This window comes from Paramacrobiotus metropolitanus, unplaced genomic scaffold, assembly GCF_019649055.1.
Source record: "Paramacrobiotus metropolitanus isolate TYO unplaced genomic scaffold, Prichtersi_v1.0 Parri_scaffold0000017, whole genome shotgun sequence".
In the NCBI taxonomy this organism is placed as follows: domain Eukaryota; kingdom Metazoa; phylum Tardigrada; class Eutardigrada; order Parachela; family Macrobiotidae; genus Paramacrobiotus; species Paramacrobiotus metropolitanus.
In genome coordinates this window covers 979,515-1,007,458 of record NW_026570237.1, presented here as the reverse complement: position 1 = coordinate 1,007,458, position 27,944 = coordinate 979,515, and the positions used below count along the sequence as shown (strand labels likewise).

Below are 27,944 nucleotides of genomic sequence, written 5' to 3'. Positions count from 1 at the left end.
TCTGTTTTTTTGTTGTTTTATGATTATGACCATCAGCTGTGCGCTCTACTCCGCAGTTACAGGATCTTATTTTTCGTGGAGTAAACGTGAGCAGTTTTGTTGGTTAGGTTGATATATTCAAGAGGATTTTCTATGCCTGTGAAATGGTGGACGCCGAGGACGCGGAGGAAACTGCGTACAGCAGACACATGGTGTTCCGCGGCCCGATTGACTGGCGCAAATGCCGTCAGATCCTCGTCCACTGCATCGCCCATCGCCAGTTCAAGCTGGCCTTCAAGATCCTGGAATCGATGCTGCATAAGGCCGCCTTCACGCAGGAGACCTGGATCTGGAGGGTACGTGGGTTGGCTGGAAGACTGCATCGTTTAGCTGACGTTCTTGGCTTCTGAGCTGTGAACTGCTGGTTGCTTGACACATTCATCGTTTTGATTAGATCGTTCTGGTTGTGCTGGCCAACACTCCCAACGTCGGGGATCACATTTATCGACAGTGTTTCAGGTAAGTCACAATTCTGTGTGTGCGTAATTAATATTTTATTATTTTTATAATAAAGTTTTAATAATAATATTTACGCACCAGTAAATTCATTTGAAATTATTACTATAACGTCATCCTGAAATAAAATATTATTACAATAACCTCACCATAATACTCGTACGTGGTTTGATATTAAAACGTCAATCTGAAATTATTATTAATATTAAATTATTATTACATACGTTAAGCTCTTGTACTGATTTGCTTAGGATGCTGCATTTCACCAAAACATCGGACTACGATGAACGGCGAATGTCTCTGTATTTTCTGCTGGAAAAACTAGGAAAAAGCAAACTAGCGCGTGACATTTTAGAGGTAACTGTTAAATTTCCTGCATATGTACACAAATAGTAAAATCTTTTTACTGCTCTGCTATCGAAAAACTGGAAGTAGTATTCATACGAGTTTTTTTACCTAAATGCTGCACTGCTAAATTTAATACATTAAGGTGGAATACCGTACTTTTAATTGGGAAATGATTTTCCGGTGATGAATTGTGATTTCTGAATCTTTGTTTTTGGCATGCTTTTTGTGTTCTGTGGGGATTAAATGTGGATGTTGTGTTAGAAAGACATGCCGAAGCGAATGTGGGCGCCGTGTATGCGCAGCATGTTTAAAGGACCGCTGGCGGAGTACGAGATCTATTCCCGCGCCCAGCTGCAGATGACGCGAGCCGTTTGTGGTTTCTGGAAGCCCCCGGTGGAGGATGATGAGGAAGATGCTGTGTTTTCACTGCTTCCGCTCGGCAGAATCCAAGAAGGTATTGCGCGGGGAATTGTTGCGTTATTTGCTAGTCAGCGGTTATTCCACTGTACTGTTTAGGAGTTAGGTGCAGCAGTTTATTTCGATCATTCCTCCATATTTTCTTTTTTTGGCATTTCCCGTTTTAAACTATAAACTACGAAATTTCTATTCATCCATACAAATGAGTGACAACGGAAATATCATATCTGATGTGCACCCGTACTTTTTAATGAATAAATATAAATTTTGATAATAAAATTAGTTTTTATTGGCTTATTGAGTGTGAATTTTTTCTTAATTGCAATTTTCTTGATGTTACCTTTGTATTTCCTTAATACCATGATGTTGAAGGAATAATTGCTCGCTTTTTAGAGCACTAATTTTGGACTTGTTCCTTTACGTGCGAAATCGCGTTTTGCTTGAAACCTTTCCTAGTGTAAACGAGATTTTCACTTGTCTGATTATGTGCATCTGGTTTGCGCTTGTTTCAGGCGACAAACGGTTAGGAGAAGACGACCAAAACCCCAACGGCAGTGAGTCTGGTCAAGCGCTACTGGATCAGTTGCTGCAGCCCGGCTCGAAGATTGTCGAGGATTTCAGTTACGCTGAATTCCGTCGCATGTTTCGTACCTTTGTGACAGCCACGGAGAATGCCGGTTATTTTGTTCTGTTTTTGATTGAGGTAGGCCGGGATAATTTGTGTTTTTAACAGCGCACCAGGAAATCTTTGAATTGTTACACACTTACAGATACTGGAAAGATATAACGACGTGGATTATCTGGAAAGTGTCCTAATCGAGTATGCAGCGAAAAATCCCCTGAATCCCTGGGCTTTGTCGTACATCATCGATTTCTACCTGAAATATAAACCCGACGAACCGGAACTGCGATGGCCATTCCTTAAGGTAAACAAATCTTTCTTTTTCGTAGATATCGTGATTGTACATAAATTTTAAAGAATTACAGTTATTTAATGTCCATTTTCTCTCTTGTACAAAATGTCTGAATGCTCGCATTCGGTTTTTTTCAGATTTTAGTACCGTTTATTCAAAACTAGGGATAAATAACGTCAGTTTTTGCAATATTTTGCAATTTGCAGAATTTGGCACAGATAGATCCGTTCGGGAAATGCGTGACTCAGTACTGCCAGGACTATCTTCAGCAAGGTGAAATTAATTATAAAGTGATTTTTTTAAATAAAATGTCGATATTGATTCGCTGATCACTTTGTTGTAATTCTGTGTTCCAATTTTGTACGGATAAGGATTTCGAATTGTCGAAACTTTGTAGAAGGCAATGCAGAAGTCTGTGTGGTAGGTGGCTTCGTAGTGTAATGGTTCTCGTAGTTGCCCTTGGCATGTGGTGGAAGCTTGTGTGAAGTTACGAACTACTTCTTTAAAATTCTGTGCGCGTAAAGAATTTGAATTTTCATTTTTGCTTGTTTTTAACTACGTGTTTTTCGTGCCGTAGAGAGTCCCGACAGCCCGGTGGAGATGTTGCACATTGTATTCCGCGCACTGAACCAACCGCAGCAGAAATGCAACGTCTTGTGTTGGACGGCTTTAGCGCGTCTGTTACGAAATTTTGATTTTGATGACGACAGGTACGGTCGAACTGGCAAATTAAATTCAGAACAGTTGTACTAATTTCACGTGCTGACGGCGCTGTGTTGGTTTGTTGTTGTAGTGAGCAGCAGTTGTTGAGCGCTTTGAAGGAGTATTGGTTGGATGCGTATAGCTTTTGGCCCAAATACCATTTCCGGCTTATTAGTCAGGCGGAGAAAGATGACAGTGATCTCCTGTACAATAAAATTCAAGTGTGCATTGGGATGTTTGGGCCCGGTGAGTTTTGGTATTTATCTTAGACCCAATACTAAAATAGTGTTGCATTTTTGGTGTGATACTAATTCATCTTCAAGAATTTACAAGTCTCTGTAGTGATGAAAATTATTTTCGTTTATCTCAGGTTTATTTTTTAAAAAAAAATTTAGTTTTTGTTTTATTTGATTTTTTTAAGTATTTTTGATTTTTGCTAATTAAATTTTCGCTAATCGTAGATATTCGCTAATTAAAAATTTTTATTTATTTTTTAATAAATTATTGTGTAACAGCTCTAGACGCAATAAAAATCATATGCATTTTTAAAAATAATTATGAAAATATTGCCACTATTGAATCTGTGGTTTCTGTCTGTAGATCATAGCTACGTGAAAGAAACGGTGGAATTTTTATCGCACAAAAAGCGGCTAAAATTAGAAAAATCGCAAGCCGGTTTACAATCGTGTCATCAGCGGTTAGCTTGTTCAGTGCAGTATCCATTATTTGCCCCGAAAACGGTGTCCGAACCCACATTCACGATGGAGAATCTGGACAGCACGGATTCGGATGATTCCCGCCCGAATAACAAGAAGCGCAGGAAAGCGGCGGTTAAGAAGGCGGGCAAATCGTTGCCCGTGAAGGCGGAGGAAACGATAAAGTTCGATGAAGGAATGCTTTTTTAGCCGGATGCTCAGTGTTCGTATCAAAGTTTGTTATTTCTGAATTCTGTTTTATTTCTGAATTCTGTTTTATTTCACTTCATGTTGTTACCTGCTTTGTGGGATGATAAACCCGTGAAGCGCTGTTCAGTACCTGCTTGTTAATTGCGTACTTTTTATTTTTGTATATAATTTCAGTTGGCTCAAAAGCACACGTTTCACTGCATCCAGATGCCGACATTTAAGGGCTGTTAGTTTTTGAGAAGCTTCAGTAAACAAATTACCAAAAAGATAAAAAGATACTAGTAAGTAAAAAACGCAAAGTTATAAAGCATTTTACCAGTCTTTTCGCACTGCATTATCGTCATTTTGTACGTACTTTGAAACAATTCAAACCAATCAGTTAATGGCATAGAGCCATAGACCTTCGTAAAGTAATGCGAGCAAAGAATAGTTATGAATCTTTCATAAATGACCATATGTCCAGGAAGGAAATGCAAGTCGCATGGCTTTATTTTGTGGAGGCGGCTCTTGATAATACTGAAATGACGTCTTGTGCGCACCGACAGTTGATGTAACAGCATTGCATTATTGAATGATTAAATTTTTGATTCGGTAGTGGAGGAAGTCATGTACAATTTCTGCCCGCTTTCATGTTATGGTGTAATGTTAACCGTCATTTATTTAAATGCTTCTATGTAATTAAAACAAATCGATTTCTACGTTTCTAACCAGGCGTGGGAAATCTGGCTAAATTGTGAAAATGTTTGCGTGAATTGACTTTTGCAGCCCGGCGTTTTGTTAACCATTATTTGTGCGTAGTACGGTAGTTAACAAAATACTTTACAGGATGTACAGATACGTAGTGAGCCGGTATTTTCTTGTAGCATGATAATCCCAACATTACATTAAATAAGAGAAATATAGATATGTACTGTACTAGACCCTGGCATGTTCCTGCAGTATTTGCAGGCTAGATAGCGTGTGAGATGATCCGGACATTATACGGTATAGTTTCGTGGAAAAAGTTTTCAAGCTGACAAGTTGATCATTTAGCTATAGAGTACGAGGACGAGCTTAGTACATGTGATAGACAAAAAAACTAGGGAGAGAATCTGATAACCATTTGCGTGCTGTGCAACACTGTCAGCCACCTTAGGCTGGCGGTAGCCGCGCGCCGTCACGCAGCCGTTAGCTGAACACGGTCTGCTATTTACTGTAACGCACACTCGTATTGAAATTTAAATGCGAGTTTTGTTTTGGTTTTATAACTTTGTTTATAATTGGTTCTCCGCAAAATTTCCAGTAACCAGTGACTGACATTAATTAACCAATCTCTTGATAGTAATGTTATAAAATTACCATCTAAATATAAAGATTCATCTGGCGAGATGTACTACGATGAGAAATTGAGAATATCACCGACGTACGGCTACCTGCCAGTTTGTTTTCTGCACCTGCGATGGAGATTTCTTTCACGAGTATCAGCGTTGTTTCGGGCCTACCGTTGAGTGAGAATTGTGTGGAGGAACCTGCCAGCGACGTCCTCAGAAAAAGAGAAAACTTAAAGATTCTCGTCTGCGCGCCGAAGCAGGGCTTATTGCGACTGACAGTAAAGTAATCGCAGCGCTCGAGCAACGGGAAGCAGAAAAACTGATGAAGAAAAATAAGCGAAAAAGAAACACTCGTAGCGGACTTAGCGATGTGACAAATACTCCGACTAAAATTGAAAAATCTTTCAGAATGGGTAAAAAGTGAGTACTCTGAAATTTCACATGTGGTTCTACAAAGTCAAAGTTTTACTGTAAGAAATAAAGCGTGCGGTATTACTGGGGTGATTATTTGTATTAAATCATTTAAATGTGATGTATTTACCAGCACTGACAGACCTGGGTGGTTGCCCGTGTTGCACGGGCCGGGCATGGTTATCAGATTCTCTCGCTAGTTTTTTTGTCTATCATATGTACTAAGCTCGTCCTCGTACAACAGGAAATGATGGGGACATCGAGCTTCTGATAGGATTAGTTTAGTACTTCCGATCCGTTGTCTGCTCAGACAACGAGGAAAACAGGAAGCTCTGGTTATAATTATACATAGATATTCACGAAGAAAACCGGAGAAAAGGTGCTTGATTAATTAAGGAAGTTTGCTTAGGAAAGCCATATGGTCATGAAGGAGTCGGATGTATTGTACTACGAGTGTACGAGTAAATTAGCCGGCCGGCAGAATTTCATAATAATAAAATTTCCTAACGTGTGACAGTATTAATTCAGTTACCGTCATCATTACGGGATACACCACAAAATGGTAGCGTCTTTAGGATGAAATTCAGATACAGGCTTGCATCAACTATACGTTTTACATCGTGCAATTGACGGTCATCCGTATTCCGTGCTGTATGTAAATTTTAATCTATAATAAGCACTGCACAGTTCGGATGAAGATCCTGAGACCGTCCCGGTATGACTTGCACAAAAGGAAAAAGGTCACCTAAAGTAAACAACATATACACGTATGATGACAAGTTGATAACTATCAATCTTAATAAAATATTCGTACGATATTTACCGGTGTTCCCAGGATTCCAACGTACGTTAGCGCACGGATCCACAGAAACGTCAACGGATTCTGACCAAACCGCTGCGGAAACAGCATCGCGCTTAATGCAATCGGCATGTAGCAGGCAATATACCACAGCGCAGACGCCAACAGCATTCGCGCCATCATCACCCTTCTCGCCAACCTCGTCGGATTATTAGCTGCATCATCCGACGACGGTCCGGACGTATACGACCGTTTTTCTTCCCCAGCGACCTTTTTCCTCCAGCACCGCCTCACCAACAACCCCGTCGCTAAAACCCCATGGGCACCCAGCACCCCGAAGGTCGGTATCATGGTCTGCACGATCCCGACCACCTGGACGTATTTGACCTTTACATCCAGCCGATCACGTACATCGCACAACTCCCACGGCAGCGAATTATACGACACCATCAGATCCGCGGTTATAAATGGCCACGTAACCGCGACCGCGATTATCCAGTTGACGATAAGCATGGCGATCATGCATTTCCGGTTCCAGAAACGGGAATAGCTGACCGGCCAGAGCGCGGCGCACATGCGGTTGATGGACAGTAAAAACATGGCCCAGTTGCCGGCGGCTATCGATAGCATATATAAATAATATACGATTTGACATCCCGGTAAGGTCAACTGCCATTCGGGGAGATAGACGGATAAGGTAAGGGCTGGGCGGAGGATGCCGCTCTGGAAAAGCTCGATACAGCATAAATGAACGATTTGTAAGTGGGAACCTTTGCGGAGATTTTTTTGAATGAGAATTGAAGCGATTAAAAGAACTAAGAGTACGCTTTCAAGCACAGTCACGCCTAAACAGAAGTACACCCATGCTGAAAACGATGAAGAATATATTGTACGAAGAGAGAAATATGATTGATTGTGGATTCGCAAATTGGTGAAATTGTAGGTAAATTGTGAACTATTGGACATCTTGCTGCAAGGCACGTTGCCAACCAAGAAGCGGATCCGGCTACAGTATTTGTTCGAAACCGGCGTGTCTCTTTTATACAGCGTATACGAGCCTGTCGATCGATAATGCGTAAGTCAAGGTGCAGGAATAACTTTCTTGGATATGTTACTCGTTTCCGGCGCGAGTTCCTAAACTAGATCTTTAAGGCGGGGTTCCCGGCTTTCCTGTTTACAAGCGAGTGCAGGGAAATGCGCAGACTGCAGTGTATCGAGTAATAATAAAATTCAAAAAATCTGAAGTAATCTTCTCGTGGCAGCCTATTTGCTGCATGGTTTTATTATATTTTGCAGTGAATTATACAGTATATACGCCTTTGGTAGATTTAAAACTGCTAAGCTGCGTATATAAATGACTCATTACTGCAAACATATATATAAAAGCTATTAAACAATATTTACAATTTTAATTATTCAGTTATAATAGCGGCTAATCAATTGCAATCTTCTTTACGAAGGCTCTAAACTAACCGAACCCTTTGAGTATCAGTTGGAAATTGGAATGTTTTAAAACACAAATTTTTGTCATTCCTTGTTGCCACAAAATCTGGTTTCCACTCTGTATATTAGCTGAGAATCGATAATCATTAGACAAAACGGCCGAGACAATGTCATACGTTGACAAAAGTCGAAACTATAAAAATCATTATCTTAACCATTTTGTTTTTGATTCAATCCAAACATGCCGGTGCCTTGAGTCACGCATATCAAGAACAGACAAAGTAGGAGCTTTAACAATAAGGTAATACGCGATGTATTCAACAAAGATGCAGAAATAGAAAACAGAACTCCTATTACCTTTAATTAACTGAAAGTAGCTTATCCAATTTCGATCCTCGCTTAGGATCCGGCTTCCCCGTACCTTCCGCTGCCAGGATCTTGTCTAACTTTTTCAGCTGCGAGTCGGCCGACGACAGTACCGTGTCCAATTTCTCATTTTCCATCGCTTCCGGCTGCTCCAGCTCCACACAGTCACTATCATCATCAGCCGCCAACAACACTTTATCCAGTTTACTCCACCGCTTTTCCTTCCCGTTTTTCTTCCCCAGGAATCGGGTGACTGGCCTCACGCCCCGCTCCTTCGCTGGATGCTTGCTCATATGACAACTGAGCATGGCGTAACTGTCGAACAACTTATCGCACAGCGGACAGTAGCGGGATTTGGCCAGATCGTGGTAGTTGGTGAAGTGCTTGCGCACCTGTTTGTACGTCTCGTACGCTTTGTCGCAGCGCGGACAGGGATACTGGCCGTCCACGACGTGCGCCGCGGCATTGTGTTTGGAGAGGGCGTTGGCCGTGGGGAAGTGCTGGATGCAGTACATACACTGCCACTGCGCGCCGCTGTGACTGGCGGCGTGGTGCGCCAGGGTGCCCGCGTTGGGATACCGCTTCCCGCACTGGTCGCATTCGAAGGGCAGGCCCGCGGTGATGAACTCGTATTCTTCCGGATGACGGGTACGGAAGTGTGCGCCTACATCACGGTTAAATAAAAAATGTGTAAATGGATGACAATTTTAATCCGCACAATTAAGAGACGCATCGCAAAATTTCTTTATAATGAATTTCTGCAAATTATCCTGTATTCCTGCTAATATTTATTGCTGTTCGGTTACTGAAATTTCATGAAGATCTGAAAACTAAAAATTTTAATCAACGAATGCTAGGGTCTTCGTTCACCAAAATTTAGTTTAAAAAATTACTGAAATCATACAGTTGCTCGTACACTTGAGAAGCCAACCGGTTCTGCCTGCGCGACGCACAAAAAAATGAAACGAAATCGAACAAGTTTAACATGCGCGAATGTTCAATTTATAATTAGATTTTCATTTCTTTTAATTAGTGTATTTTACCAGCACAGACGTTCGTTCTGCTATGTGAACCAAATTCCCCAAAAAAAGAAAAGATCAAGCCTCATTTAACGTGAACAGAACCGGAATCCCTCCGAATCCCATTATTTTATCTGATGATCAAACTCAGTTTTAACTAACCTGGAAATTTTGCGGAACAGCCACACAACAGGCATGGATTCGGATCCCCGTCTCTGATCGCGTGCTCGGACAAATGCTCGAGGAGAGTCTCGGCGCTGTCCCCCAGAAATTCACAAGCGGGACACTGGCGTTCCCCGTTATCGGTGTTGGTGTCAGTGGCTTCACAGTACGCGGAATGCAGATCCAGAAGCGCGACCGTGGGATACCGCACACCGCACGTATCGCAAAAGCAGTGGTAACGATTCATCCGCTGCATGTACTCTAGGGCGGATGTCCGGTCGGCCTCGCTTACCGTCCGTAGTTGGTTCGCGTGGTACTACGAGCAAAAGACAATATTGGTTTTTTCTTAAAAAAAATACACATACACCCATATCAGCAAAATAAATATCAACTGCGAACGTACTTCCATAAATATCACATGTAAGTGCAACTGACATGAGTACCAAGGGCGATATTTTTAAATCCATCTTCAGTTCTACTCCTTAAATCAGTTTCCACTCAGTCCAAGTTAACAATTAAATATGCCGTGAGGAACAGCAACGTCTCCCGCAAAACATTTTTTCCAATGCATATCTCCATTGTACGAAAATGTCATAAAACTGAACTAACGGTATGCGGATAAATGTGCCTTAGAACAAGAAAAATTCCTGAAAGGGACTCAAACAGGTAAGGAACGTTTTTACAAAAAGTAAACAATTATATAAAAAAATTCAAAACTGTAAATACCGTTGAAGACTGTAGACGGAGTCTGACGGGCAAATCTACCAGTACAACTTTATATTTGAATTAAAACAATGCCTGGAAGTATCTGCAACAGAATATCGTTTGCCCACTTCCTGGAACAAACCCATACTGCTTGTAAAATGCTTACATTCTGCACATGCTGTTTCAGCATCGACCCGGTCGGTAGTCGTTTCAAGCACTCCGGACATTCAAACTTCCAGTACACCTGCACATACTCCGGATGCTGATTCCACATATGGGAGATCCGCGATCCGGAGAGGAGTTTCTCTCCACACACCCGGCAGTTGTCATCCACGGGCGGGCGCGGTTCATTCCGTGGCGGCCGCCCCGGTTTGCGCGGCACCTTCGGTTTCGCGGTCTCCGCTGCTTCCTCCGCAGGGGGATTGACGAACAGGGAGGGCGCCATCACCGCATCCAGCAACCCGTTGCCGGAGCTCGGCAACAGGTTCAGGACTGTTCCATGTCCGGTGTCGAAGGGCAGCTGGGATTTCGACAACACCAAGACGTTCCCGGAACTGGATGCTTCACTGTCGGCGGCCGCTTGCTTCAGCTTGGCGATCTTCTCGTCGTAGCCGTTGGAGCGGTATCGAGGTTTGATGGAGGTACTGGACAATGTGCTTGTCTCTTGAACCTGATAACTCGTTTGAAGCTTGGCGATTTTCTCCGCGTAGCCGTTTTTGCGAGGTTTTGCGGGAGTTTTTGTTTTGGGCTTTTCTTCTTCCTCTTCTGTATAAAATTTCAAACGTGCTCATTATGAAGGTATTTATCTTATTTCAAGTTTCAGAGCCTCGCCACGCTAACGAACAAATAAAACTCCACTAAAAGATTTGATTATTTTTATTAAATTCAAAAAAAATTTAACAATAAATAAAAAATCAATTAAATTCATCGTCGTCGATCTACAAAGACAGTTATTTTACACAGTCATTAATAGTCATTATTAAATCATTAAACGATTTTCCGTAGTTAAAGCAATTCTGTGCAACTTATTAAGTGTGCAGTGGTAGTTTTCGGATAAATATTCACAAAATTGAAAATTAATTTGGTATCAGGAAAAGAAGACGTATGCGGATGTAAAACAAAAGAACTATTAAACTACGATAAAATTTGTCCTTTTTACCGTCACTTGTCTCCGATGCGTTGGACTCGTCGCTGGGCGCCCACAACGGATCGCTTTCCACGGAATCCTCACGATCATCACCATCGGCGGCGTCCGCAACCGGAAGCTCTGGGGGAATCTGGAAGTCGCTGGGAAGGCCGTCGTCGATGGGCGCTGAGGATGGCAATAAATCCATTGCATTATCCGGTGGGTCGGCTGTGCGGTGGTCTGACCGCCGCAGTCGAGGCCGCTTCGCGGGGGGCACAGAAAACACCTCTCGTGTGGAAGATTTTGCAGCAGCCACAACATTCTTCCCCGCTGATGCTGGAGCTTTTCGGAAAGTCTGCGCAGATTGTCGTACGACGTATTCTACAGTTCCAGCTACAATTACAAAAACTTGTCTATTTTAAAGCCTAAACGTGAATCAGGATCTAGAAGCTATGCTCATTAACTAACAAAACGCAAAATGCATTAATTAATTAACAAACCCTAAGTTGTGATATTGAAGGCATAATTCAAGTAATAATTAATCTCTTAACGCACTGAACTGGTTCATTTCCTACTTCAAAGATTCTTATAATAATGCTAAAGTGAAAAGGTTTATAAGATTCTTATAATAATGCTAAAGCTAGCACTTGCACCGTAAACCAAAAGAAACTTATAAAACAACAAAAACATTCGAGAAAACAACAGCCAACCACTGATAATGCGTTGTACAATGGTGCAGCACTTACGCCTTTTTTTATAAACGCATTTCCCGCTTAAATCTTCGATAATTCTGGCATAATCAACCGAATATCCGATTTTCAATTCCTCATGTTCAGCAATGGCTCTCGTTGTGACGAAGATTACGCTGCTGGCACAGTTGGCAGCCTGATCGCTCCTTTCGGCCTAAACAATACAACAAAACCCTCATTAATTTACTGATGATCGTCTTACAGACTGATCCAAAACGCAATTAGTACGAAAAAAAACGAAATTACTGAACACAAATTCAAAATCAATCAAAACTGCAGTACCTGCTTACTCAACACATCCCATTGGTTAACTTTTGAAAACCTGAAGGCAAAATATTTAAAAAAAACTGCACGACAGAGTGAGGAGTGAGATTTCTAAGAAGCAGCATAAAATTAAAAATATAATATTTGTTGGTAATGAGATGCATCAATTTTCGCAGTTATCGTTTGCTCAAAATTTTTCCGGAGCAGTACCTCGTAAACGGCCACATTTTGTTCCTCGGGAGTGGCTGCAAACCGGACGAATTTCATCCAATTCGACGTGTCGTGGCTCTCCAGCTGGAAATAACGAATCGAACTTTTCCCGGCACTTCCACATACAAAGTCGAACTGCGCTGGTTTCGTGTCGGATAAGGATCCCACCAGCGGACCGAAAATTGTGTTGGAGGCAAGAGGTGATCGGGCGAACACGACTTTCTCTAAACAAATCATAAGTAATAAATCAGAACAACAAGACTTCCCAAAAATACGTGGCGACTCTCTGCTCGCACGTACCGAAATGACTCTCCAAAGCAAAAATTAAAATCATAAGAAAATATAGGAAAATAAATCATACAGCTCTAAATCATATCATTATAAGCAATAAATTATCAAAAATTACAGAAAAAAAATATACAATTTAATACTGTAATTGTATTTGATTTTCTGTAGTTTTTAATAATTTGTAACTGAATTACAAATTATTAAAAACTACAGAAAATCAAAGTATGCAGTCGAACAGTCAAAAGTATGATGCACGAATTAAACGAACGATATTAGCGACCACGACAATTGTACTCTCTGTAGAGTGTAGACAGCCTAATGCTATCGTAAAAATAACTGAAAATAATCCTACCGTCGAGCGAAGGAGACGACCACGCTAAATCCGGGCAGTCCAAATACAGAACGTCCGGAAGGCTGGCTACAGCGTAAGGAATGACGGGTTTATCCGTGACTGATTTAGCATGCTGCAAGCACGGCTCCTCCAGAAACGTCCCACAATCGTCGCAATCTGCAACCAGAGCCAATCTGCGTTACCTCCGCTGTTCTCTACCGAATCTCTCTGAGAACTCCAACACCGAGCTTACAAATCCGAGAGATCGGCTCACACAGCGGCCGAGAGCGCATCGTGGCACAGTTGGATGTTTTCCCTGCAATTCACCACAAGTTCACGACTGTCAGTTGCTGCTGGCAATCCAGATATGTCTAACGGGCCCGAAGATAATCATTCGAATCGAGAAACTCCACAGCGTGCGTACCCAGTCAGAAATGCAGTACCACGGACTGGATGCAGGGTAAACGGGATATTTCAAGAAGAACAACGATCAAGGGGGTTCAACAGGCGTGAAAGACATTTACTTACTCAAATATTATTTGCCACAAAATTCCAACCCAACGTCAGACCTAACGAAAGCTTCGAAGTCACAAAGTTGACAAAAACCAAAGCAGCAAAAAATCAAAATTAAAATTTCCCCATAAGCAGAAGCTGATAATCCTAATAAACACAGTCGCGTAAAGCGGGCAACGGGGCGCAATTGCGCACACCGCAGCACGGAAGCGGTTGCCACTACTGTCCAGGCGCGACAGCCTGTATAGAGCGGCGAGCGCTGAGCTTGTGAACCGCTTTCGCGTGCCTTGTGGTCCAAGTCGGGTCGCTTACGGAGAACTATCGCTACGCTTTGTGATTACAACTTTACACCTGGATCATCGTTGTATGTCCATATATTCTGCAAAGATCAAATATTTGCTGGCCATGGCGGGTGGTTCGGGGCGGGAAAAACTGGTACCACTCTCAAAGGCATCAGCCCTTGCCCTTGGACTGTGACAAGTCTCGAGCAGCGGTGGGCGCACCTTTGCCCGCTTCCGCGTGACAGATAACTCGCAAGCTTTTTGGGAAACCAAAATTTCGTTTTTGTGGTCTTTGTGACTTCGTAGCTTTCCTTAGTTTCTAATTGTTGTTTATAAGGGTCAGAACTTACTAACGCTGTTTTTGGTGGCCACGTTTTCCACGGAGCACGTCCGTGGCTCTGATTAGTTTACCTATTCAGATCGGGAGCAGCAACCGAAAGTTTAGCAAACTCCGAGGGAAGCATACAACTGTATGTAGGTATCCGCTGTGTGAGGCACTGTGAGCCGATCTGTCGAATTTGTAAGCCTGAGTTCGAAATATCTACTTGCTAGTCAGCCACATACGGAGATAACGCAGATTGACTGTGGTTGCAGACTGCGACGATTGTGGAGCCGTGCTTATCTGTACAGCACGTCAAGTCTTTGTTCCGAATTCGCGACTGCTCTCGTACTGAACAGGATTTGCCCCACAGCCAGTCCATCATGGATGACTGCTCCGATGGTGAACAGCCGCTACGGAAGAAACCTAAGCACGAAGTAAGAATATTTTTGCGTAGCGGCATCTGAATAGCTAATCATTTTAAACACAAAAGTACCCTGTAACCCTGGTAAGGTGAATTTTAATTTTTTTTTGCAAGGAAAAAGAATTTGCATCATCTTATTCGCTGCTTTACGAATTGGGATTAACATCAGAATCCACAAAGCAGTTGACGGAGAGCGATCACCATGGGCAAAAATATGCATTCACTTACGGGCACGCAAATGAACTGCTCAGATTCTTTAAAGGGCAGTGGGCAATTGTTGCCACAATTCTGACTAAGTTTGGTGCTCTGGTGACCAGTCTGAGAGCGTTTGATGTGGATCAAAAACTCCGGCAAGTGATCCGTGAAATCCGCAAGAAAACCCGTGTGAGCGGAGAAGCGGCTCACGTACAGCGACAAAAATCTTTCAAAGGATTTCAACGTATTGCGCCGTGGTGCAGTGGTACTGCCTACGCGGATCTAACGACGTAGCCGGGTGTGAGGCGAGGGATCACTAGCGTTCACGCCTGTGGCGCTAGGCGCTACGCCATCGGATTACGTGTCTGTGTTGTGTCTCGCTTATGATTGGCTTGCGTTTGTTAGTGGGCGCGGCATAGTGCACGTGCTGCACAGTGTGGATTTGGCTCTACGATTTACGATCGAGCTGCGCCGATCAGTGTTGATTTTCTGCAGTCCAGACTTTCAATATTAAAAGTTAGCAATTAGCTACGCGGCATCGCGTGTTATTTCGCTGTTCGCAATACAGGTAGCATTGCTCACTACGCGGAATCAGTTCTGTTCTGGTTGCCGTATATAGATCACAATGATCTATCATTAGATGGTAGCAGAGCCGACAGCGGTTCTCTGATTTGAATTGATTTGAGTTGATTTGTTCCAATTTGAACTGTCAGGCAAAACTGGCCTGTTATCTGACGTGTTATTTGACGTGACCAGTAAGGCACAGGTCTGTACGGACAGCAAAGCGCAACACCACAAGCGGTGTAATTCCCCCATCGATCCGGATCCAGCCGTGGTTTTCGGTACAGTGTCTTCAGCGAAGACCTGTGCTGTTCCATCGCTGTGCAAGAGTGCAAGAGTTTCAGCGACAGTGTTCCTCGGTGTGGAGTATTCAGCGAAGACCCACACTGGTGTCACTGTTACTCGGCAAGGCTTCAGCGAAGCCTAAGCCGTGGGGCACAAGAGCCGAAGCGCCGAAAGGGGCGCACGGATAAACAGATCAGACTCCCCCAGACTGGTAGTAGAGCGCACTACTGTTGCTACGGCAGTCAGCCGGCACAGTAGCAGGTAAAAAGCGTCCGGCACAACCGCTACGGAATAGCGGCAACGCGGGAACGGATTGTGGAGAAGAAATTGGATCATCTGGATCACTATCCCGTGGAACGGACGGTTAACAGGTAGAAAAACCGTTATTAATTACGGGATTGGCTAGTTGGTGAAAGCTCACAGCAAGGCGCACGTATTCCGTACAGAAAAGATCTGCACTCCTATTCACGCCCAGTTGGACATGAGACTCAGGAGAACTGGAGCGCCCAAAGCATTCGAGAAGATTCGCGAGGCTCTGATAGCACTTATCAGAAGGCGCTCGAGGCGGTCATCAATCAGGAAAGCTCCAGCGATGACCAGAAGCATACCGCCGCGTCTGCGGCGGGAGGTAAATCGGTGTACCAAGCAAAGGTCACCGAAGAAGAAAAACCCACAGAGAAAGGAGCGGAAGCAGTTGGAGCATGACAGCGGGGTGCTACCATTGGCGAAACGAATGAGCAGGATAAAAATGTGAACCTGGCTCAAATGGAAGAGGGAAACACAAAGGTCACTGAAGAGAAACTGGCTAAACTGGGATTGGCTGACCTTTCACTGAATGATAAGACTGCAGCTGATGACCTTTGGGCAACTCCAATGGTGTCAGATGAATCGAATGGATCGTATTTCACGGATGATGAAACGACGATGAATATGTCGTTCCAAACTGCGATAAGAGAAGCTGACCGTGCTGAAGGCATGACCTTTCAAGGAAGTACCCGAGCACCTCATTGAACGGACAAAAACAGGAAAGGTCATCAACGTACGACCACCGTCATCAAACAGCCCTACGTCAACTCTGAGGAAACGCGTCAGTGAATTGGAAAACGAACTTGAAAGCAACAAGCGTCAGGCGGATAAGCGGAAACAGGAATATCGGGAAAGACTCTCAACACTTGCGAACCGCCTGTTCGATCTGGAGCAGCAACAGGATGACCTCCAAAGTGCTGCAGATGGTTGGAAAGTTAAATACGAACGACAAAAGGAATTGGCGGATGAATATCTGAAAATGGTAGATGACAGTAAAATGGAAGGTCATCTTGCAGTCAGTGACCTTAATGAGAGTATGTCGGAAGAATCAGCGGAAAGGTCACGGCACTTAGCCGAACTGAAGGGTGAATGTGACTACCTGAAACAAAAGGTCACTGAAGCGGAAGCGATGAGAGACGAATATACAACCAAACCCGCGGAAGCCACGCAGCGACTGTTGACAAACACTAACGAAGTGTTTAAGCTCAGGAACGACCTGAAGCTGCGAGACGAGAACAATTGAGACCCTCCAGAAGGAATCATATGATCATCAGAGAAGAGTTGACGAAGCCGTCAAAGTGGCTAAAGATCTGCGAGACCTTACAGCCACCGAAGGCGCACGGTTGAACAACGAGATCAAACAGGTGATGGAAGAGATTAAGGTGTTGAAAGAAGATGACAAAAAGGTCACTGAAGAGATCAGCGAGTTAAAAGAAACTACCAAGACACTAGCCGAACAAGGCTTGAAGTGGGAGCACGAGGCACGCCTCCTAGACACAAAGGTCACAGCGCTTGAACTGAAAGACAAGGAGTGGCAACAAACTGTCCATCAGAAGACACAAGAGATTATCAAACTCAACACGGAGCTGATCGATATGACCCAAACGATAATGACAGGGGAGGGTGAGCTCACCCAGACGAAGAATCAGCTGAAAGCAGCAGCCGAAGAGTCAGAAACGGAAAGAGTGGAATTAAAGAGAGATAGTAAGGCACATGAAACGGGCACGGGCAAAAGCTTCCACTTCAAAATGCCGCTACGAACTGGTACCGGTAAAGGAAGTATGAAAATGGAACGAGATGGTGAAAAGGCCAAAGATGATAAAGAACCACCATCAGGAGGCTATCCGCACACGAGTCATGGCGATCCCTCCCAATTTCCCCCGAATATTGAAACGAATGTCTTTATCGATGAAGGACGACGAGACGAACCATCCAGCCGGCAAGAGCGCCCAAGGAAATCCCGCTACGCAAAAGCGAGGCGAAATCAAAATGACGACGACAGTGGCGAAGACGAGGACCCGACACAACGTCTGGCGAATGCGCTCAAATCGATGGGCCGCAAAACAACATTAGTGACCTTTGATGGAAGTCGTGATGGAGTTAATGGCTGGACACAACTGGTCAGGGATACGCAGCGAACCTACCGACTCACCGATGATCAGATTTTGATTGAAATATCTAGCGCGGGGAAAGGACCCGCAAAAACCTGGTTCGAAGGAGAGAGAGAAATTGCACTCCAGGAAGAAACAGAGTATACGGTGACAGAATGGATGAACAAATTTAAGGATGAATATGGCGACCGCGATAAAGAAGTCCTTGGCTTACGAGAAGCCATGGCAAGAAAATTTGACCTCGGAAAAGAATCACTCGATCAGTTTTATCAAGCGATATTGAAATACAAGGCGAAACGATTATCACCGAAAAGCAAGCAGTCGGTTTCCTGATTGAAGGATGCAGAGTGGATAGTGATTTTTATAAGGCACTGCGCAAGCAACAGTGCAGAACACCGACCGAAATTAAAGACTTTTTCCGACATTGGTCAGCTGGAGAAGAAAAATATAAGGCGCCGAAAGGTCAACGAAATCAAGATTACGTGACGATTCGTTCAGGCCAAGTTGAAAACGTGCCGCAACAGAGAATGGCAGCAGCATCAGTGCAGCAGCCGGTTGAATACCGAAGAGATGCTCCAGTTCAAGAGGTCACCAAAGAAGTGACCTTTATCGACAGCCAGACGGGACAGCCACTTACGTACGCAATGGTAGCTGCAATACAGCGGCGGCCCGAGTGAGACCGGTACCTCAGAATGTGGCTCCGCCGGCACCACAGAACGTGGCCCCTTTGAATATTGGGTTACCACAACAAGGAGTGGGTAACGGAAATTTCGGTGGAAACGGATATGGAAACGGAAATTGGAACGGAGGCCAAGGAAACTTCCGGAATCAGGGTCAAAGTCAAGGTCAAGGTCAAGGCTACCTTCAGCAGAATAGAGGAAATCAGAACAATTACCAGCAGCAACAAGGGTCACGAACGGAATTTAAGTTCCAGTTGATCGACGGATGGGTGGCAAACGGTGTGCAGATGTGTCAGCACTGCATTTACGGAAACCACCAGACGCAAGGGTGCAAATTCGCCAACACAACTCCGGACCAGAACCCGAACCTGTTTGCCTTCCGAGAATGGCAACGGTTGCGCAACCTCGGTGGTTGGCGCCAAGCGGTGGCAAGTGGATATGACCTGATTACACAATGGTATCAGGCGAAAGCGAACTTCCAGAATCAGCAAGGAAACGGCAACTATGGAAATGGAAATGGCGGTGGCCAGAATGGCGGCTATGGCCGTGGTGGCTTCGGCCGCGGCGGCTTCAGAGGAAGGGGCAGAGGCTTCGGCCGCGGAAACAACCGAGGTGGCGGAAACGGAGGTGGCCAAGAAACTACCAACAAGGTGGTGGCCAAAATAATGGAGGCGGACAGAATTATAACCCGGCAAATGATATTGGACAACAACAAGGAAACGTGCAAGGGAATGTGCAAGACGCGCAACAAGGTGGAACGCCAGTTCAGGGAAACGGGCAAGATCAGTAGGCGCCGGTGAACCTACTGATCGCCCCGACCCTAAACCACCGGATAAAAAAGAAACGGAAAGGTCACCACTACAGAATGGTACTGTAGTGAACGTGACAAGGGCGACGGCTATATGGATGCCGTCACAGCAAAATGAAACGGCTATATGGATGCCGCCATTGCAAAAAAAAGATGAAACGGCTATATGGATGCCGTCAATGCAAAAAGAAAATGGAGCGGTTATACGGATACCGTCACAGCAGCAAAAGCAAAGGTCACCGCAGAATGGTACTGCGAGAGGAAACGCGCAACGGGGCCAAAGGTCATCGCAGAATGGTACTGCGAGTGGGAATTGTCGTGACGGTAGCGCGACAATGCAAAAAGTACAGCAAAACGAAAGGTCACCGTATTGTAGCGAAGAAGTGTTAGCGCAACGACGCGCACAACGAAATGCGAAGATTCAACAGGCACTGCTGAACCAAAAGAAGTCGCAGAATGGTACTGCGCAAGAAGAAAATGAGCAACATGCGAAATTTCGAAAATACGTGGCAGAAAATAACAAGGGGAATGACCAAAGGTCACCACCGCAAAAAGATATTGCGAATAAACGGCAGCCGGAGGTAGAACCATGTTGCAACTGCCAAGTAATGGGATATATAGAGACGGAGATCCGACCAAGATTCTGCAGTTGTTTGGAAGATGGAGACGTTGAGCGGAACGACATAACGGGCAGTAAAGACGAAAGGTCACCATCCGTAGGAAAAGTCCAAGTGAAAGGTCAAGGAGCGAGTGCGAACGCTAAAGGTGTAAAAGGTCAAGAAACTGACTTGACACTGCGAACAGCGCAGCAAAAGAATAGCGAACCAGCACGACAGAACTCCGACGACTCACTTGTGGATGCAGTAACGCTGCAACAGAAGGAAATGTGGCACAAAGTGACTTACAGACCAAAAGGGAATCACGGGATGTGGATACCGGTAACGCCGAAAGCAAAGCAAAAAGCGGGAATGTCACAAGAAGACTACTGGGACATGCGAGAATTGCGAACGCAACATGAGAGGAAAAGATTAGAAGAGTTGGTTACCGGGAAACCAGCGCAAAGGTCACCGAACCCAGTCCCAGTATTCGACGAAACTGAATACAAGAAGGCACTCGCCGATATGAAAGATTTGCGAAACGCACCGCCAAAGGATAAACCGTTGAATTATGGAGAAAAAGTTACCATACAACAGTTGGCAGGCGGCGGATTTGTCATTCAGCGCAATGAGAGGTCACAGGACTTAGCGCAAAATGAACAGAAAGGAAGGTCAAACGAGATGGCGCAAACGGAACAGAGTAGTGTAATTGAGAGGTCATGGGGTTTATCGCAAGCATTGCAAAAGGTTGCGGATGCCAACGACAAGTCACCAGCCAGAACAGATGGAATGTCCTCGCAAATTGACCCAACGAAAACGAACAACGAAGTATCGGCGAAGGTGATCGAATGGATGACTCAAAAGGGATATGACATGGTCAATGTCATATGGTATGAAAGGTCACCGGATGAGATAAGAGACAGCGAAGCGTATGAACTGAAGAGAGCTGACCAGATAACAAACGAAGTCATTGAGAAGTTACAAGATAAGAGTAAAGACGAACAGAAAGAGGAAACGCTGTATCAGATGATAACTGAAGTGACTAAAGGTCACACGACCAGCACAATAGCGAATGAGCAAGTGCACACTGTTGAAAAGGCCACTACAGATGAAACGGCTGTAAAAGGAACGATTAAAATGACTCGAGACAATTTTAATTAAAAAGACAATTTTACGACATCCGAACTGATGTCCCACACAGGATTGATAAGCGAAATACTGAAAGGTCACAGCACTTCAGCGAAAGGGCAAGTGCTTCCTGATATGGATCCGGGACCTGTATCGCTAATCTCTGTGAAATGTAAGATTCACACGTTGAAGATTCAAAATGGAAAATTACCCAAGAGAATCGAAGCATGTACACACGAAGTGAAAGTGGGAGACATAAAGGTCAACGCAATGCTGGACACCGGCGCCGAGACGTCGCTGATCAGCAAACCGTTTTGTGAGAGAATGGACTTCATATGCTCCCATTGCCACCTGACAGTCTGGTGAAGATAAACGGAATTAGCGGAACGTCAGGATTCCTGGTGACACATTACTGTGTAGCACTGTTACGTGCTTATTTCGTAAAGGCGCGGATGTTACTGTGAGCTTTAATGATAGAATAAGCTGAAGGATACAAATGTCAGCCGGCGCTTTACAAGCCGAGCTGAGTTCCAAAACACATATAAATAGATTAGGGCAGGCGCAAGAAAGATACTTCTATGATACACATATAAGGAGATATTATTAATAGTTAAGCTAATGTATACTCGTAACACTTCCTTCTTAAAATTAAGCTGTCCGCAGCTTAAGAAATTAACGAAAATAAAATGAAAATAAAATTCAAAGAAAATTGAAAATAAAATTATTTCGGCTTCCTCCCTCCTTTGGCTTTCGCTTCCGCATGTTATATCGTGGTTGCGGGTTATTCGTATCGTCCGGTTGCCTTTCATGGTCAAGGGTGTTATGTCCAAGCGGATTATTATCTTCCGGTAAATTTGGGTCATCGTTACTGAAAATAAAATCCTGACTATCGTCATTAGAAGAAAAATTTAAAGGAAAATTGTCGTCTGCTGATTCTTTAGGCTTATTAGCCAAATAAATTATTTCATCAAACTCTTCCGTATCCGGGTTGATTCTTTCGTTGAACTTTCGCAGGCGGTCAACATGTACAGTATCAATCTTTTTCGTCCATTGCGGTTTCTTATTTTATAGTTGACAGGAGAAGTTTGTTCGATGATTTCCCACGGTCCATGCCAATTCTTTAAAAGTTTCGTAGTTAATTTATTCTTACTGGTGATTGGCTGATCCATGTCGTTAAGAAGTTTAGGCGGTGTCCATAGTAAAACTAAATCTCCAGGTGAAAATTCTGTCTGAACATGTTGTTCGTTGTAACGCGGCGCATTCTTGTCGTGTGCTGAGTTGATACGAAGTTTGGCTAATTCTTGTGCTGATTTCAACCATTTATGTACTGTATCCACGTATTGCGGGATATTTTGAATTTCGTGTAATCCATCGTATTGCATTTGAAGGTCGAAGGGAAAAACAGGTTGACGTCCGTATAGGAGTTCAAAAGGTGAAAATTTTGTAGTTTCGTTCTTTGATGTATTGATGCACCAAACTAATGAAGGTATAAAAGCATCCCAATCGCGGTGATTAGAGCTGACGTAATGAGAAATTGCAACGCTGATGGTACGGTTCATTCTTTCGGTTAATCCATTCGTCTGGGGATGATATGCTGTCGTAGTTGCGTGTTCTATGCCCAGGTAATTTAATAAATTATCCATTAGGGAGTTGACGAAGTGTTTCCACGGTCGGAAAGGAGTCTTTTAGGTATTCCATGGCGGTAAACTATAAAATCAATTAAAAAATGTGCGGCGTTCGAGGCGGTTGCGGAGCGGACAGCTTTCGCTTCAACCCATTTCGTTAGGTGGTCTATTGCCACGATGAGGTAGGCGTTTCCTTTAGAACTTGTTGTAAACGGTCCAAGATAGTCGATTCCAACGGTATTGAATGGTCCTGAAACTGGTAGAGGTTGTAAGTATCCAGAAGGTTTACTATTCGGCGACTTCGAAATCTGGCAGGACTTGCACGAAGTTACATATTGAAAAACATCTTTAATGCAGTTTGTCCAATAATACTTTTGATGAATTCTTTCGTAAGTACGGGAAACTCCAAAGTGTCCGGAGGTGTCGTGAGCGTTCTTGAGTACTGTCTGTTGTAGTGCGGCAGGTACAACCAGGAGAAAATTCATTCTGTTGTCACGGAAAACAATACGATAAAGGATGTCGTTCTTGATTACAAAGTGCACTCTTTTCTGGCGGTAATTTAGTGTTGTCGTATCTCCACGGAGAGTGTCGATAATCTTTGAACAATACGAGTCTTGCTGTTGCATTAAGGCGATGTTAAAAGATTCTAGGAAAAATAAAGGTGTAGATAGCTGGTGTTCAGGTGGGACGTCTATTGCGTCATAAGGAAATCTTGACGAACAGTCGGCCATATTATTAACTTTTCCAGGTCTGTATCCAATTCGCATGTTGTAGGGGCGTAATCTTAGGATCCATCGGGCTAGTCGTCCAGTTGGGTTTTTCGCTTTCAGTAGTCCAGTTAAGGCGTTGTGATCCGTTATTATGTCGAAGGTCTTTCCAGGGTTTCCGACGTAAGGGTGAAAAATTTCTACGGCAAAAACTACGGCGGCAAGCTCTTGTTCGGTCGTGGAATAGTTCTTTTCTGATGCGGTGAGGCTTCTTGAGGCATAGGCTATTGGCTGAACATTTCCGTTGTTGTCCACTTGGTTGAGTACTGCGCCAAGTCCTAGCATTGAGGCGTCTGTTTCCAAAATGAGATTCTTATTCGGGTCGAAGTGTGCCAGGAGAGGCTTGCTGACCAATTTCTTTTAAGAGATTCAAAGGCAACTTGTTGTTCATCGGTCCACCGGAATGGTTGGTCTTTCTGAGTAAGGCGGTTCAAAGGATTGGCAATAAGGGAAAAATCTTTAATAAATTTCCGATAATGATTGGCAGCGCCCAGAAACGATCGCAGTGTCTTTAAGTCTGTCGGCACGGGAAACTTCTGTATAGTTGCTACTTTATTGGCATCAGGAGAAATTCCATCAGGTGTTACAGTATGTCCAAGGAAGTTGAGTTTATTGCATCCAAAGTGGCATTTTGAGGGCTTGAGCATCAGGTTTGCGTCGAGAAATTTCATTAGAACTTTTCCAGGTGTTCCAGATGAGCTTCGAACGAAGGGCTGTATACTTGAACATCGTCAAGGTAAACAATGACGAACTTGAACTTGAAATCTTTAAGTATGCTGTCCATTAGACGTGAGAATGTAGCCGGGGCATTACAGAGTCCAAACGGCATAACTTCGAATCTGTAAAGTCCTTCTGGTGTTAAAAAGGCTGTCTTGTCTTTCGAGTCTTCATGCATTTCAACTTGCAGGTATCCTGAAAGGAGATCCAGGCCGGTAAACCACTTTGATCCTTGTAGTACGTCTAAACAATCGTCAATTCTTGGAAGGGGATACAAATCTTTCTTCGTGATTGAATTAATGGCACGGAAGTCGATACAGAGACGGAGCTCTTTATCCTTCTTCGGGACTAGAACAATGTTACACGCCCATTCGGAGTTGCATGGAGTTATTATCTTTTCTTCTATCCATTGTTTCACTTGCTGGTTGATGAATTCGCGTTGCCAAGGGCATGGCGTCGTAAGGCTTGATGCACAGGGGTTTGATCCGGTGTCAATAACGTGCTTGATTTTGTTGGTTCTTCCAACTTTCTTTTCTTTCGAGGGGAATAGTGTACGGTACTTATAGAGTAATTGAAGCATCTGATGACGTTGGGACTGGGACATATCTTTGCCGAAATTAAATTGATTAGAAAATTCTTCTATGGAAACGTCTTGTGATTCCGGAGAGCCATTTTGTAGCAAGTCTGTTGGGCTAATAAACTTTTCATCTTTAAATTCTGTATGTGGATCCACTTGTATATCTGTACGTGCACGTGCTGCCATGTTGGCAAGGCCGGGAACGGGAGCTGCAGACTTATTCCGGCTTGTATCCAGTGTACGATGAACGTTCACGGCTGAACCGGCATTGTTGATGGAAGGTTGCGCGCTTAATGTCGATTCAGGGCCACGAAAGTTCAAGGTTGGACTAGGCAATATACTGTATGAAGTGGGTATGCGTACGCAGGCGACAGGAATTGATTCTTGATTCTCCGGGTTGACCAGCTGGCTATCTGCAAAACTTAATAGAAACGGTGTAGTAATTAAATAATCATTGCCCAATAATAAATCAAAAGGAAAATTATGTAGGATTGCTACAGTTAATTCGGCATTAAATCCTAAAAGTTGAATGTCCATGCGGCATGCTTCTATTGGTTGCACTACTGTATTAGAGACAGTCCCAAGTGAAGGTCCATTATAAGTCATACGAGTAAATAAATACTTTGATGCAACACGATCACTAATTAAAGAAATACCAGACCCAGTGTCTATTATAGCGATGAGTGGCTCATTGTTAATGAAAGAGTTAAATGATAATGCGCCTGTATAGAAATGACAGATAGGTATTAGTGACTTACGATCCACAGCTTCGTGAGCCAGGGAAGCTGTGTATTCAGTTTAAATATTGCGGAGCCGGCAGTGCATGAACAGTTGGCGGATGCAGCATACTGGCATACGACGGCTGGATATTTCTTTGGCCTTGATTATTTTTATTTCGTTGCCGGCATTCTTCAATGGTGTGATTGGTACGCTTGCAGTAGTTGCAGAACTTTCGTGTGTATCCTCTCTGTCCTCTAAAGTTTCTCTTCCTCCTCTGCCGAAACGACGGTTCATATATGGTCTGGATCCGCTCAGTGTCATCCTCTCAATCGCTCTTTCAATGGCAGTTAAACGATCGTCCATATTAGGATTGCTGTGACGTGAATCAGCGCTGTTATTGAATAAGGCGGCAATGACAGGATTCTTCACACAGTCGGCAACTTCTCTCCCACTGCTTATTCTGGTATGCTTTCTCTCACTACCTCTTTCAGCTTAATGAGGAATTCATTCGGCGTAGATGGCATATTGCTCACGAATCCTGACTTCAGCTGCGGTGGCAGCCCATCGAACAGCTTATTCACGACTTCGCGTTCGGTCGGCGAGTCAGAAATAGAATTGAGGTATCGCATGACATTGGCGTAGTAGTCGTTTGGATTACCAGCGTACGTCAGCGAGCGCTTGGTGTCTTTAGCCAAGTCGTAGTCAAACAGCTGTTTGGCGAAGGCATCGCGTAGCAGTTTCTTCATTTCTGTCCATGTCCCTTCAGCAGGCAGCGTGTTGTATATGCGCAGGGCAGTTCCATTGAATGCACGGTACAGATTACCGATTGCGTCTTCATTAGTCCAGTCGTGCTGTTTAATGCAAATCTCGTACTTTAACAACCAGTCTTCAAAATCTTCATCTTCTTTGTTTGCAAACTGCGGTAATTCTTTAGTTGGCACTTTCTTCTTATGCGTCTCAGAAATACCTTTAATGATGTCAGTTGCACCGGCACCGTTCTCTGCTAAACCGCGAATTTCATTCAGTTGTCGTTGTAAGTAGTCGGTTGCAGCCATTTGCGCACGGATGGCGTTTGCGTGGTTAACGAGCGTGTCCTCTTCTTTCGCCATTTTGTTGTTAAAATCCCGGTATCGCTTCGATAGTAATTCGAAAAACGATGTTTCTTGTGGTTGAATATAAGGTGGACTTTCTGGACGAGGCGGTGAGTCAGGTATTGGGTCGAAGAAGAGACGTGGATTATCTACTTCCTCTTTTTCGTTCTCTTCGTTTGCTTCGTTCGCTTCGCGTGGCTGGAGGGCTTTGGCTGGGCGGTTTGCTCGTTCAAGGGCGGCGTACTGATCGTGAATTGGTATAGCTGGTAAATGGAGTCGAGAACGAGTGGATACCCCGGGGTTGTTGCGAGAAATCTGCTCGAAGAATCGTTCGATCTGGTGAGTCGTCACATTCGCTAGCGGATGATTCGTCGTTGGAGAAGTATTCTTCTTCCCGGAACTGGACTTCTTCTTCTGCGGCATTAGCGTGAGACATTAGCTGCGTAGCGTACGTACCGGTTTACGACATAACAATCACTGGTGGAGAGGGTTGTAAGGTGTCCAAGTAATCCGAAAATACGTAAATAAATGATGGAAAGGTCACAAAAGTATCGCGGTATATAAAGATACTTTTTCAAAAAGAACAAAATTTGTCATGGGCACTCGTGTTAACTGAGTAAAACAGTCAACGGCCCCGGAGCCACCAAGTTGTTACGTGCTTATTTCGTAAAGGCGCGGATGTTACTGTGAGCTTTAATGATAGAATAAGCTGAAGGATACAAATGTCAGCCGGCGCTTTATAAGCCGAGCTGAGTTCCAAAACACATATAAATAGATTAGGGCAGGCGCAAGAAAGATACTTCTATGATACACATATAAGGAGATATTATTAATAGTTAAGCTAATGTATACTCGTAACAGCACCAGTGACCTTAAGAAAAAAGACTAGCGAACACTCCTTCTACATCCGACCGAAGTGTGACGACGTACAGGTGTTATTGGGATTCGACTTCTTGGAAAAGAAATTTGTACTAATGGATAATGAAGGAGAAGAAGAGAAAGAAGATGACCCAAAACCAGTTGCCAAAATTCAAGTCGGAAAGGTCACCGAACTTGTAAAGCAGACGGGAAATGCCCAAACTCCTAATAAAAAGCTAATCCCAGTACCAGAGGCACCGGGAAAAGAAAAGAAAAAGATGGTACAAAAGGAATTGTCGGTATTTGAACAAATGAAAGTGTTTCATAAGGAAATCGAGAATACGTTAAATCGGTCACTGCTGACACAAAAGGGAAGAGAAAAGGTCATCCCAGTACCAGAGGCACCGGGAATGACAAA

General features: G+C 43.9%; 3 protein-coding genes across 4 annotated transcripts; 2 read left to right on the top strand and 1 right to left on the bottom strand.

The window, feature by feature from the left end:
- LOC129585607 (uncharacterized) lies at positions 1-3,996 on the top strand. The gene is made up of 10 exons (XM_055478355.1): positions 1-335; positions 434-498; positions 747-852; positions 1,105-1,297; positions 1,773-1,963; positions 2,031-2,186; positions 2,381-2,447; positions 2,752-2,884; positions 2,968-3,122; positions 3,477-3,996. The coding sequence occupies exons 1-10, from the start codon at positions 144-146 to the stop codon at positions 3,779-3,781; spliced, it is 1,563 nt and encodes a 520-aa protein (XP_055334330.1). The 5' UTR covers positions 1-143; the 3' UTR covers positions 3,782-3,996.
- Positions 3,997-7,848: 3,852 nt separating this feature from the next.
- Positions 7,849-14,029, bottom strand: LOC129585524 (zinc finger protein 768-like). Of its 2 annotated transcripts, none has more exons than XM_055478236.1 (9): positions 13,389-14,029; positions 13,218-13,280; positions 12,986-13,141; positions 12,346-12,569; positions 11,869-12,025; positions 11,156-11,515; positions 10,163-10,761; positions 9,292-9,607; positions 7,849-8,774 (listed from the first exon to the last, which is right to left on the bottom strand). In XM_055478236.1, exons 2-9 carry the CDS (start codon positions 13,255-13,257, stop codon positions 8,104-8,106), a joined length of 2,523 nt encoding a protein of 840 aa, XP_055334211.1. In that variant the 5' UTR covers positions 13,258-13,280; positions 13,389-14,029; the 3' UTR covers positions 7,849-8,103. The 2 variants fall into 2 exon arrangements, with proteins under 2 accessions (XP_055334211.1, XP_055334212.1); XM_055478237.1 differs by having other exon boundaries at positions 13,493-14,029.
- A 423-nt stretch (positions 14,030-14,452) lies between these two features.
- Positions 14,453-15,098, top strand: LOC129585525 (uncharacterized). The gene is made up of 2 exons (XM_055478239.1): positions 14,453-14,514; positions 14,616-15,098. The coding sequence occupies exons 1-2, from the start codon at positions 14,461-14,463 to the stop codon at positions 14,988-14,990; spliced, it is 429 nt and encodes a 142-aa protein (XP_055334214.1). The 5' UTR covers positions 14,453-14,460; the 3' UTR covers positions 14,991-15,098.
- Positions 15,099-27,944: the final 12,846 nt, after the last annotated feature.